Here is a 13,365-nt window from a genome sequence, read left to right as displayed (position 1 = left end):
AGTTGTTTCTCTTTCTCTCTCGCACAACCATACCACCAACTGACCCCCATAGCTAATCCCAATGGCCATAGCCGCTGCCATAGCCGTTGCCATAGCCGCTGCCATAGCTGTTGCCATAGCTGTTGCCATAGCCGTTGCCATAGCCGTTGCCATAGCCGTTGCCATAGCCGGGGCCATAGCCGGGGCCATAGCCGGGGCCATATTCATGTCCAGTCGTACCAACTGGCACTCACACATCAATTGCCGCCATGTTGTTCTTCAAGAGATACTTAGTCCTCCTAGTCCTCAGCCTATTCGCGCACGCATCTTTTTTTATAGATAAATTTCAGGTTGCACCTTTACAGGCGCCCACCCCTCGAGGAGATGAGAATGAAGCGACACTCAGTTGGATAGAGACCATTGCTATCTGCTTTTGATTGTCTGACGCGGCCGTGGCATCTTAAAAGAATTACATAGCGATGGAGTAAAGGAAGTGATAAAGACAAGGAGGTTAGCCGGTACATATAGACAACACTGTAAGCGGGTAAAGGGCATTTAATAAGGCGAGCTCAAGTGCATTGAAAGAAAAGTTAAAGTAACTGGACATTAGACCGGAAAGGAAAGCTTCAGAAAGGTTTGAGCGCCAAGTCGGACGAATTCCAGCGGTTGATAATGGCTGACACAAAGTCGACAAGAAAGGCGGCTGGTCTTGATTGACATATTCAGTTGGTTGGTGCCGCTGTTTTCAGGTATAGGTACTGTTCCCCGAAAGCTTATCACACAAGGATTTATCTGACTCGCGAGGCGTCTCTTTAGCCGACTTTTTTATCGACTTGTGCCCGTCGAGAGGTATGCGCATGCTGCAAGGTATTGGCTTGAGAATACGCGGCAATCGCCTCCGTCAGAGTGTGTTGCTCGATATGCCTGTTTGCACCACACGCGTTCTGGTTGCGTGTAGTTTGCATGAAGTCATGTTTGGGTGAACTGTTAAGTTGACTCGATCGTTTGTGTGGCTGCGGTGGCACGCAAGGAGGGAAAGCGGTGGCGCAGTCTTTTTTAGCTTTCGCGTGTTTCAAGCGACAGTTGATGGCGTTTACATGTAGCGCGAAGGATAAAAAACAAGAAAAAGAGAGAGAAATTTCATCTAGTGACTGGGCTGGCTTCTATATAATTGTCATTCACCCGTTCGCAGCGCGAAGCTACAAAGGGAACCCACGCGCAGGTTTCACGGGAAGAAAGCTTTCCAGTTAAAGGAAAAGATATCGTCCTTCATCCGAGATTCGCACCCGACACCATCTTTCTGTGGCTGTGTTTCTGCCGTTTGAGCTAACCAGAAGGCGAGCAGATTGCAGCGAGAGAGTCGAATTAATCGACAACTCGAAACAGTGAGACAATGATTGTGAGGGAAACTGATTATGTAGACACAGATAACGGGACGCAGTGCGAGAAGCCCTTATGAGCTTTCTTTGTGTGAAAGATTGACAGAGCCGGAACAGCACAGCCGAGCCGTTCGCGCTCTTTCAATCTTTCATGGAGCCATACCACGAAGTGTCCACCATCTTTTGCAGCTTCGTGCTAGAAACGGTTGGATGACAAAAGTTTTCCCATCATCTCTCTTTATCGTAATAATTGTGACTGTAGTGCAGATATTCATGTGCACCACGACCACATGTTTCTGTGGCATCATCAGCTTTGCTTCGCAGTTATCTGCGCACTTAACCTACCCTGCAGTGCACTAACACCGCTGCCGCTTTCGCTTGCACTGTGCTGAAGGTAGCGGGTGCGTGTAGATCAGTGCTTCGTGCCATAGTTTCCGTGCAAGTGTTGCTTCTTCCTTTACATTTTTTTTTTGTTTTCATAACGTGTTAATTAGCCAGGTTACCACAATCTACGCCATGTTGATGAAAGCCGTACGACAGAGAGACAGACAAAGAAAAGAGGCAGCAGCGTCGTAATATGGGGTACATGCTAAGTAAGCACGCGTAATCGAAATTCAAGGCTGCGTTTGGCGGTGTCGTTCCCAGTCCAGTTGTTCAGAACCTACGGCCTAATCCATCTTTTGCGTTATGTTCCATGTGTGTACATCGCAAATGCTACATATCTGCGCGAAGAAATCTACGCGTGTCTTTGAACTGACCCGAGTTTATGGCTTCAGAATTCTCGGAATCTTGTTTTCGGCACGCCCAGTGGCGTCTCCTGCATTACAAACCAGAGTACGAACATTACAAACCAGAGTACTTCAATCATACCGTGAACGTAAGTTTGTTACTAACTGCGGTTTAATTACTTGTTGCTGAGGGCCACGAACGGAGGTTTTGCCACAGTGACCAATGCTTGCGGACCCGAGGTTGTCTTAAATTTCAGGAAAGAGAGGGGGCCGCTGTTACGCCCCAGAAGAAAATTTTATTGATGCGCTGCGATCACCATTGCATGGCGCAGAAAGGTTATCGTTATGCTGAGGTAGCGTGCGGAAACACTTGAAGTTGCGGGATCAGTAATGATAGATGTATAGTTAGAAACGCGGAATGTGTGGATGTTTCGCAATTCCTCGCGTTTGTCGTTCGAAACGCTTATGTAAGTACTTGCACGGTTACTCTGGAGTTTGCGGTGATATAGCGCATGATCGCATGCTTGCGCGCGCATGGCGGCTGTTGGCAAAGCGTCGCGCCGCATGCGCGCAGCGGTCGTGACTGTCTCGTTCAGTGCGTTTCGCTATATGTCTCGGAGAAATGCAACACATAACGCAACCCTACATAGATGTGTATGTTAATTACCGCCGTGGGCGTCGCGACGGCTGGCATAAGAGGCGACCTTTAGCCCCAAATCTGGGTTCACATCGGGCTATGCAGGTACTCCCGTATCGTATTTCTAGCCTTAACAGAGAGCCGAGCTTGTTGGTATGCACTCATGCTAAAAGACAGGGCGTGCAAACACGGACACAAGAGAGAAGTCAATACTCCCTTCTCTTTTGAGTTCTCTCTTGTGTCCGTGCTTGCACGCCACACCGAACGCGGAGCAAGCAAGCGGGCAAGCGGATTTTCAAGGCGAAGAGGCAGCGAGGCCGCGCGGCTGTTCAGACCGACCGCGTTGCCTTCTGCCCGCTGCGCCGCGTGGATGAAGCAATCCACCACTCCACGGCGGACGTGTTACCATCTTGCGGCACTACGCAATACTGGGCTCGCGCTTCTCGGGCTCTGATTGGCTGCGGCCAAAGCGGCCAACTTCATCGCGCGGAGAAAATCGGTCCGGGAGCGATCCGGGCAAGCGGCCGCGGGTTTTCCGCTTTTGCGGATAATCCGCATCCGATTTCCGGATCCGCCTCTCCGCTTTCCGGATCCGCGCTTTGTGTGAACGTGCCTTTAATCGTATTCTTTGACGTTTACCGTTATGCCTTACATCGTATATCCTTGTTTATAAATATTTGTAGTTCTTGCTGTCCGTTTCTACAGTCAAGGCCTTACAGTCTGAAGCAGTTTCTATAGACAAGGCCTTACATCCTCAGTGGGCTATCTATACCGAACGCTTTTGGGCAAAGCCCTTTGCAAGCTCATAAACCTCATAGGTTGCGTATGCACAAAGACACCCTTTGAAATTTGTCAACTCGCGCACTGATTAAGCTGTTATGCACGTTATATACCTGAAGGCCATGAGTGTTACATAAAATTTGTCAACGCTGGAATATACCTTCTGTACGAGAAACCTTGCGATGTCACTCATGATATTCATTAGTTCACGAACAAGTGAATCAATCGTTGGAAGATGCGAGCGCATCTGGGTCAAACAGTCACGACCGCGGCGGCGCATAGTGCGGAGCTGTAAGCAGGGCGAGACCCACAGCTGTGCTGCTCTCCTCCGGCCGGGCGGGCTTCCCCGCCGCGGGCCTTTTCCCCACCTCCCGTTGTTTTCCCGCCGGGGCACCCCGCCTCGCAGGCGTGTCGCCGTCCCGCAAGGCTGTGCTGTTCGATGCCTTCCGGCCTCGCTCCAAGTCCGACTCCAAAGGCTCTTCGTCCTCAGGGAGCCGCAAGCCCAACAACCTCATGTCGGCGCTGCGGGGCCACAGCTGGTTCCCGGGTTCTCGTAGCGCACTCACGCCGCCCAACGGCGCCGCCGGCGGCGGCGGGGTGTCGGCGCCCATGTCTCCGCTGTCGCCTCTGAGCCCCGTGGACCCGGAGGCCCCGTTCCGGCGCCCGCGCTCGGGCTCCGAGAGCCGCACGGGCGCCGTCTCCAAGGTCATGGACCTCTTCCGGAGCCGCTCGCAGTCGGTCAGCGTCGAGGGAAAGTCCAAGGTGCGTCCAGGCGCACACCTTGTATGTATTACCTATACCTATGGCTGCGTTTACGTGAATGCGACGCGCTAGCTATATATTATCGCTTTTTTGACGCGAAACGCTTCCGTCGGTGCTTGTGTACAGGTCAGGTGCAATACGCGAACTTCCGCAAGTGCGCGAATCCTCCTGCTAATCCTCAGTACTTGTTGCGTAAAATGACACGAGGCGTGGCTATTTACAAGTGTACTTACACTGAGAGGCACAGCATCGACCAAGATGGAGGACAGCACGCACACCGCACAGGCCAGTCCTCTTTGTCCTCTTCGGTAGGCAGGACGTCTCTCTTGGATTGTGCTAGCTGCGTAGCAGTATCATCTTCATCATTTTCATTCCCCTCTCTCCTATTTCAGCGTAGTCTAACGGGTTCATTCTAGTTAACATCCTTGCTTTTTTACGTATTACTCTCTCTCTCTCTCTCTCCCGCACGCACGCGCGCACGCACGCGCACACCAAGGCGATAGCAGTGCATCACAGCGCAGGCTAATGGTATACATTTGTCGTTTGTGACAAACATGGTCGCGCGACCCCCGACTAGTCGAAGGTGTGAATTAGCCCTTATTCAGCGTGCATAAGCATAGACTGTCGCGTCAGCTTAGCCGTGAAGAATCCTAAGCAGACCGAGACCCCAAAGAACCAGCGAGCGAGATTGGAAATATCGCAGAGTTTCTTGAGATCGATTTATATTCACTTCAAAAGATGTCATATGGGTGACATTGACGTTGACAAGCAATTAGTCGGGGTGGTTGCTGGCGTCGCGTCTACTGACAATATAGGGTGGTTATAATAGCGCACGCGGAGGATTGTTCCATATGCCCAGGCCTGTATAGAGGTCTCTTCTACACCGTTAAGTGCATCTGTCGAGGTTGGTTTACGCATTAGTTGAACTTTTATTACTGGTTCTAGATACGATAAGCACTGTTCTTTAGATCTCTTGCATCGATGTCACTTCCTCGCTATATTTATTATTTCTTGATTGTAGTCATTTCAGTAGTTTATGCAGGGGAGAGCGCTATTTTTCATTTTTTCTTACAACTGACGCATACCTTCCTGACAGCTGCACCTTTCGGCTTATCTTGCAGTAAATCACGGCCCTCTGTCGCTCGCTTAAAGGAGCTCTCCGTGGGAGTCCAGCACTACGTCAATGTGCGTATTGAAGTTGGGCAGTGGACGATACGAGAAGGCTGTGTAACGTCTACGAGACAATTGCGGTGTGACCTTGGTTTTCTTCGCACTTAAGCATCCATGCGAAAGTGTCGTAAAACGTGAACTGCGATGAATGCTCGAGGTGCAGCGCGGGACGGAACGTATGGCTCAGTCAGTCTTCAGGAAACTTTTGGTGTGGGTGTGGGGAACGAAAATTACACTTTTTTTTTCTTCTTTTATTGTACGCTCGGGCCACAGCGCACGACTCCTCTTTGTCCATTTAGGATTCCTTGATATAGAAAGAAATATGGCTGTCACTTAAGACCAAGCAAGTAGGGAGAGCTGTAGTGTACTTTGACGTATCAAACAGAAAAAACTCACAACGGGTGATCAATACTAAACAAAAGAGAGAGAAAGAAACCGCAATATACCGGAATCGCATATCAATCGTAAAATGACATATCACCGTCATAGTACAATCAGATGAAAAGAACATTCTATCAACAGGTTAAAGAAGGAAAGAGAGATAAAAATAAGCAGCACAAGGAAGCAGTAAAGGAAGCGAACGAGAAAAAAAAAAAGACCTCGTGCTTTGTCAAAGCACAGGCGTACTGAGCAAGACTAGGTCTGTATCATCTGTGCGAAGCGCATCTAAAGGCGAGATATTCCACTGCTGCCTTCTCTGTTTGCCTTGCAGAAATTCCCGGGCAGCAGCAGCAGCAGCCAATACGGTGAGTGGGCGAGACGGCTTTGTCACTGCCTGTTCGTTTTTTTTATCTTCTTCTATCTTTTTTCTTTTTTTTGATTCGCGACAACAGTGCCTGTTCGACTCGTGTAACGCGAAGAAAGCAAGGAAAGAACCCTGACGCGATACAGCGTCTCTGTCGCGAGCCCCGCAAACACAGACACGAAAATCCGAGTTAAGGAATACCTAACAATGGCTAGTCACCGGAATAGATCGTCTCTTGCAGTGGAGCATGAAAATATAAACCTAAAACCAAGGTATAAGGCTATATTGCTAGGAACGATGGCATGTAATACCCTATGGCTGTAGAGAACTGATAGAAGGGAAGTAAAACAACAATGTCCTTCAAATTGAAAACAAAAAAGCAGAAAGAAAGAAAGAAAGAAAGAAAGAAAGAAAGAAAGAAAGAAAGAAAGAAAGAAAGAAAGAAAGAAAGAAAGAATACTGTTGACGATTTCTTCTGCCAAGGTGGCTTTGCCGCTTTGGCTGCGCTTCGTGCTGGAAAGCCATTTATTTAACCACGTGAGATATACTATAGTGTACAGGAATTGTCTCCGGAGGTTCTGTCAACACTGCTCCATGGCATCGGTGGAATGTAACCGCGATGCCTAGCGTCACAGTGGAAAGACATTTCGCTTAGTTTCCACTGATTAATTAATAATTAACGTGAATAATTACTTATTATCTCAACGTAGATTCGGCGTGTACCGAATTAGTCGATGGCTAGAGTGAGTGCATGCTCGAGTATCTTTCGCATTAAAGAGCTCTTCTTTTTTTTATTTCCTGACTTACCGGAAGCGGCTGTAAACTGAGATGACTCGTGTGTGATCACGAGGCACACGCTGATCCTAAGTGATTAGATGCGCCATGCGCCGTATTTTTTCTGCTTGCAATTTACTTGGACACGCGAGACGCGGTGTAAGTTAAAGGACGAGATTGACGTCAATCACGCTTCTACCCTGTACGGTGAGAACAGAGACTGCTTAACCGATGCCGAGCAGTTGCGTGCGCGAAAGGTAAGCTGTCGAATCGAGACATGTCCATTGCGTCATCATGCTTGTGGGTCGGAGCTAGTTTCTTACGTAAAAAAACCAGGTCCGACTCTCAATGCAGTTTTCTAATTCGGGGGAATCTGTACCGCTCCCCTGCACTCTGGGAGGGATTACGCAAGAGCTTGTAAGACGAGTCCGTTTCGATAAGTGCCGCGTTGTTACGAAATAGCGTTCTCGCGAAAATGTGGATGTCTTCTGTTATCGCCGCACCATATTTCGAGAGATGGATGAAACTTCGGATCTACTTTGACAGCTGGTTGACGGCGAATCCGCGCACCCTCACGCTTTTCGCTTCTCATATAGGGAATGCGATTCTCTTGTCTCTTGCAGCGTAAGAAAAACCGGCGACTAGGCTTAATGCCGTATTCTGTAAAGGCTGCGATTATAATGACGCCTGATGACTTGCCTTTGTCCGAACGTTCTGACTGAGGCATTCCTTTTTGTTAATTAACTACGACGTCCTTACCTACATTTTTGTCGACGTCACTATGCGCAGACTCTCTCGTGTCCCTTAGCGCGCTTTTTGTTATGATTTTCTAAACCCCTGTTCAATGTATATTGCCTTCTCCCGCACTCGGGAACTTTTCCGTGCTTCGCTTTCAAATCTGTATTTCAGCATGGCATTCGCTGACCTCTTCACGTATTGTGCGCATATATTCGTGGCTTTTCGTCGAGATCTCGGTACGTAACGTGGTTTAATCGGGAGTTTAGCCGTGGGAAATTCACGCTGCCTTTCTTCAACTCTAGCTCTATCACTGTTTGAGGCGAACCCCGTTTCCGACTTACGGTGTTCTACAGTATCATTCACTTCTGTTTCTATATTTGTTCTATATCTGTTATACATCTGTGTCTACATCATGTTCTATATCTATATCTACATCTGTTCATCGGTCACATATGTTCTACATTATCAGTCAAAACAGTGATTCTCACTCTGTTGAGTGATCGCATGTACTTTAAAACTGCAGTAATCTTATTCGCTTTGGTAGAAAGCCTTTGATACATTTCATTCTGTCTGTAAAGACAGCAAGGATCTTGCATTCACGTGACAGCCGTTGCGAGGTATCTACGCGCAGCGTCAATGACCGCCTCGGGATTCGGGCGTTTTCTTCAAAACATTTTCGGAAGCTTTGAAGAAAGCCGCATCGTCTAACGTCCTCCATTCGCGTGCGACCGTGTTGCCATGGAAACCAGTGGGCGGACTTCGTGGGGAGCCGGGACTCTGCTCATGCGCATTTGTACGATTTCCCATCCAGGCGTTTTTTTTTTTTATAGGTGATCCTTTTATACGCTTAATATGAAGGAATGAGCGCTGGAAGGTTCGACAGAGATAGCGATGCTACGCCGGCTGGAAGGTTGCCCAACTTGTACTGCCAATTGTTCTCCCTTCTTTGCCGACGACATCTGTTAGTAGAACAGACAATTGGGCGAGTTGGTTAGGATTCGTCTTGAAAACAGCGCAGGCAACACAAGGACGATGTATAAAGGCCAGGGCCCGTCCCGTTTGGTCTTACTTCGACCTTGTGTTGCTTGCGCTCTTTCTAAAAGGGCAACTGTTATGTTTCGCAAGATTCGCAAGTGCGCGCTCCTTGGGAAAAGTTTTTGGAAGCTTAGTCACGCAACAGGTCGCCAACCGGTCTAGAAGCAGCTAGACAATAGACAGTATTCCTTGAGGTGGCTATGAATTCAAGTTACGAAAGAAAGAAAAGCCGTGCCTCCTATTGAACACTAGACTTGCTTTAATTTTTTTTTTGTTCCGTGGTCAGTGCTATTGTATGTGATTCGCCTGCGGTTATTCTTGGCACTCCTGCCTTAAGAAATGCGTTTCTATACGAATTTCATGGGAGTACCCCGCGAGAGATGCACCTGTGAACCTTCCGTTTCTTAACACAAATACGGGAAAAATAAGTGGCTCTATCTCCAAGCTACAGTCCTTATATCGACAGCTCAGCGCGTCGATGGTATGGGAATGGACCGCTTGCGTGATGTGGCGACTTTTTTGCAAAGGGTGATAATTATCTAATCGGGAACGGTCTCTTCAGTTTAATGCCGAGCACCAAGGCCATGTTTTAATCTGTTTTTTTTTTTTTTTGACATAGTTAATTTGAGTAGTGGTGGCACACGATTGACATTGCCAGAAATAATATACGCACTAATGAGCGAAAGACGTTTTCATTTATATATACAAGGAAGGAAAAACGAATGTTTCAATAGAAGTGTCATCCAGCACGATTGGTCAAAACGATTCCGCCGCTTTTTTGCGGATTTATGTCGGTACCGAAACTGGCCCGCCTTGGTGGCGATTATCATTGTCTATGGCGTTCTGCTGTTCAGTGCGATTTCAGTCAGTCGGTCGGTCTATTAGCCTACTCACAACAAAGTAGAATAGAGCGGCATCATATTTATACAGTTGGGAGTCCAGAACCTAACGTGAGTTGTAGAAGGGGTCCCTATAACAGGTAGTGCTATTTGTATCCGTGTAAAGAGATCTTACACATGGGTGTATACGCTGAAAAATTTTAAAAACGTTATGCATTACTAAAAAGGAAACTAAACTTACACAAAACGTATAATAAAACAGTACAAGAAGGGGGAAAAATGAAAGAATGCGGTACACAGTACATAAAAGGAAACTAAGTTTTTGGGAATTTTGGAATCCAGACTGGCTGCACTATTTCTAATATATTTATATTAATTATAATATTTACAATATTAATTTATAATATGATATTTGTAATATACGTGTATATAAATATAAAAAAAAATATTTCGCCTCTTCAACTCCCGGCCTTTTCAGTGCCGTCAGGTTACGGGAGCGCACCCGTACTGGGGTCGCGGTGCGCTCGCCAGGAGCTCGTGTCGCGAGGAGCTGTTGCTAAGCGGGAAGTCCGCTGAGGCGCCACTCGTTTCCTGCGCATTGCTTTAGGGCCTTCGAAACTTGTCGAGTGCGACCGAGGCGTGTCGGATCGAGTCGAGTGAACGCAATTTCAATGTCGACTAGGTTCATGGGCTGTTTTGTTTTGTTCTGTTCTAACTGGATTGCTGCGGAGAGTGGTTGTTCATTTTTGTTTTTGAACAATTTTTTCTTTGTTTCTTCTTCGCTGTAGTACTGTTAGAAATTGAGTTCCTGGGCTCTTGTGTTATTTCGCTGTGGGGAAATCTCCGTCTTCGTTCTGCACGACCTGTACGCTGACTTCCGTTTACAAAAACTGCGTCTTCCGCATACCAGACATGGGAGCTTCAAATTGAGATGTTCCACGCTTGCTGACCGTAATGTTTGCTAGGAAATACAAAAAATTACACCATCTCCCGCTAAAGGGGATCATGAGGCGATGCGAAGCAGCGTTTCGGCATGTCGAGCCCGCGTCTCAGAGGGGGAGTGGAGAGGAGGTGTGCGAAGAGGGTTCGCGCATGCGCAGTAAGGGTGGTCACGCCGCACACCACCACCACCGGATTGAACTCCGCCATAAGAGAACTCCGCCATAAGAACTCCGCCGGATTGAACTCCGCCTTGAAGGACGCTTGAGCTTGAACAAGCGCACCGGCGCTGCAGCACGCGTTGTTGATGCTGTTGTTGATAAAGATAGTTAATTATGCCTGTGTGCATTGTAATTGATGGGCCTTTAAAACAACCACTCGTCGCGCAAACCACATGTTTTGACACCTGGCGTGATCCTGTAGGCTTTTGCCGCGCAATGTTGCATGTGTTAATGACACTTCTCGCACTACGTAACATTCATATAGTGTTTCTTTTTTTTTTTCGTAGCAATTTCGAGCAAGGGCGTGGCTCTGTGGTAGAACACCTGCTTGTCAAGCAGAAGTTCTGGGTTCGATTCCCACTCGAGGCGAAGGATTTTTTTTTCTTTATTTGCATCTATGTCGAATTTTCGCTCACGGGCAACGCTGATTTTTCGCTCACAACCATCGACGCCGACTACGACACTGGAATTTCTGCGAAACAAGCTCTTTAATGCTATTATTATTATTATTATTATTATTATTATTATTATTATTATTATTATTATTATTATTATTATTTCGTCTAGCGCTAACCGCCCCCCCTCCCCCTATTTTACGTATTAGTATACAACGTACTTTATACTCAAGGGAGGCAAGTATCGGTTTCTGTTTCTGTGCCCCTTTATATCTCGGTTTCACTTGTCTTGGGAGGATTGACTGATTGGTTAATTATTTTGACCATGAGTTCGACTCGACTGTATCCTTCTCTATGCTCCCAGGATGTAAAGAATTCAGATATTCAATTCACTTTTTTCTCAGCAACAACACGTACGTTTACAAGCACTTCATTATACAAAGGGGAAAAGAGACATTTGAAATTTCTGTACCATATAACTTGAAATTATTTACGCGAGAGGCGTACATTAGTTCGTTGACATTTACGCGATATGCTTTAGTCATCGCGTAGCGCTCCATGGAAAGAATGCGCAAAACGTTGTGGCAGCCGTAGCTACGAGGCAGCTGGCACGGGAGGACGGAATAGAAAAAAAAAAAAAGGGGGGGGGCAGATAACAAAACAAAACAAACATAAGCACGAATGTGCCGTTCTTTCAGCGTTTGCAATTGAAGGCACACCGGACCGGCGGGGATTCGTCCTAACCGTTGTTTCATCGCGCCTCGTCGCGCGTTATTTCGCTGCAGGGGTTGCAAACCCGAACTGCTGTGGGATCCCACTCACAACGCGCACGGCAACAGCCGATGTTCCAAGACGCTGCGGCAGCCGTGTTTTCTTGCCGTTTGTGCAGCCGCTTTACAGAGAGAGAGAGAGAGCGTTTGCCGGTTTCGCTTTCGCTGCTTTTCTTTCTTCCTCTCTCTCTCTCTCTCTCGTGCATATTTACATTTTTATTTCTTTCCTGTGCCGCCGTTTGAAGGTGTGTGCGCTCAGCTGGCCCCGATCCGGCGAGGGTCCGGCGCAGCAGCGCCGCCGCGCGGGCGCCGGTGGCTTCGCTACCGGCGCGCGCTAGAACGGCGCTAGCGTTGGTTCGTTCGCGGTCGGTGAGTCGAGGTATTCGCCTCGTCGTCGTCGTCGCAGCAGCCGCTGGCAAGGACCTCTGGCGCGCCGCCGCGTTCTCCTACCGACGTCGCGATAGTACACGCGCGCGCTTGTTGGATTCCTCGACGTGTGCGCTTCAACGCTTTGGATGAGAGCGGTTGACTGCTGCCGAGTCGTCGATCTTTCGTATACTCCGCTACGGCTTGGTCTTTCACGCTTTTGCTCGGCGACGTTAGGAGCGACGGCGCTTCTCATCTCTGTCCGTGAGAACCTGTGACTTGCATTGCAGAAGGAAGTATTGTTGGCGCTGTCTCTTCAGCTGTACTGCACCAACTTTACTGTTCAGTTGCCTGGGCGTTCCTAATCAACCCGGAGTGCCTGCTTCTCGTGTGTAATCGGAGCCTGGTGATGATTTGCTAACTGCGTGCCTTATTTTAGGCTAGGAAGAATAGAAACAGAGGAAAAAAGAAAGAAAGTAGAGTAGGATCCTGCTTTCGCTCCTTCGAATGTATCCTTGACGGGTTATTATAACTTCATAGGAAGACACGCGCTTTCAGACGGATTCCCGTTCCCTTCCAAACGACCGTGACCGCCAAGAAAAAGTCAAGAAGTTCGAGAGCCAGAGAGATCAAGAATTTGCATTGTCCGTGCGTGTTGTCGGAAGCGCTTCTACCAGAAGCGGCATCGTTTTTGACTTCGCGTGTATACTACGCGACAGGCACCTATACTGGGTGTCATCGGTGTTTGTTTTGGGAGTTCGAGGAAGTGTCATCCGGCGGGAGGTCGACATCGCGCTCGCCTTGTTGTTCTTCCGGTGAGACGTGTCTGCCTGTGTGTGAGTGCGTCAGTGCGTGAGCCGGTTGGTGTGGAGTGCGCGAGCGCGTTGTGATCGGATGGTGGATGCCGCTTGTCAGCGGCGGGGTTGGCGACGGCGGCGCCAGCATGTTGGTCACCATGCTCAAGAGCATGCTGCACGAGTACGCGCAGCGCCGACACAGCAGCCACGAAGTGCACGGCACGGCCGCCCTGCTGCGTCCGGCAGCCGACGGTACGACGACGCCTCGGCGATACAGCGAGGACGCTCAGCATTGGATCGGTAACGTATCT

General features: G+C 48.4%; 1 protein-coding gene across 1 annotated transcript in view; it reads left to right on the top strand.

Annotated features, from left to right (window-relative positions):
• Positions 1–13,365, top strand: part of LOC119387921 (5'-AMP-activated protein kinase subunit gamma-2) — a gene marked incomplete in the record, with an annotated part of 450,148 nt that overhangs the window by 241,419 nt on the left and 195,364 nt on the right. The window contains 2 exon segments of the mRNA XM_037655495.2: positions 3,910–4,265; positions 6,148–6,181. Coding sequence (XP_037511423.1) covers positions 3,910–4,265; positions 6,148–6,181 — 390 coding nt within the window.

This window comes from Rhipicephalus sanguineus, chromosome 3, assembly GCF_013339695.2.
Source record: "Rhipicephalus sanguineus isolate Rsan-2018 chromosome 3, BIME_Rsan_1.4, whole genome shotgun sequence".
Taxonomy (NCBI): Eukaryota; Metazoa; Arthropoda; class Arachnida; order Ixodida; family Ixodidae; genus Rhipicephalus; species Rhipicephalus sanguineus.
The sequence above is the reverse complement of the archived record's forward strand: the minus strand, read 5'-3'. Positions and strand labels throughout refer to the sequence as shown.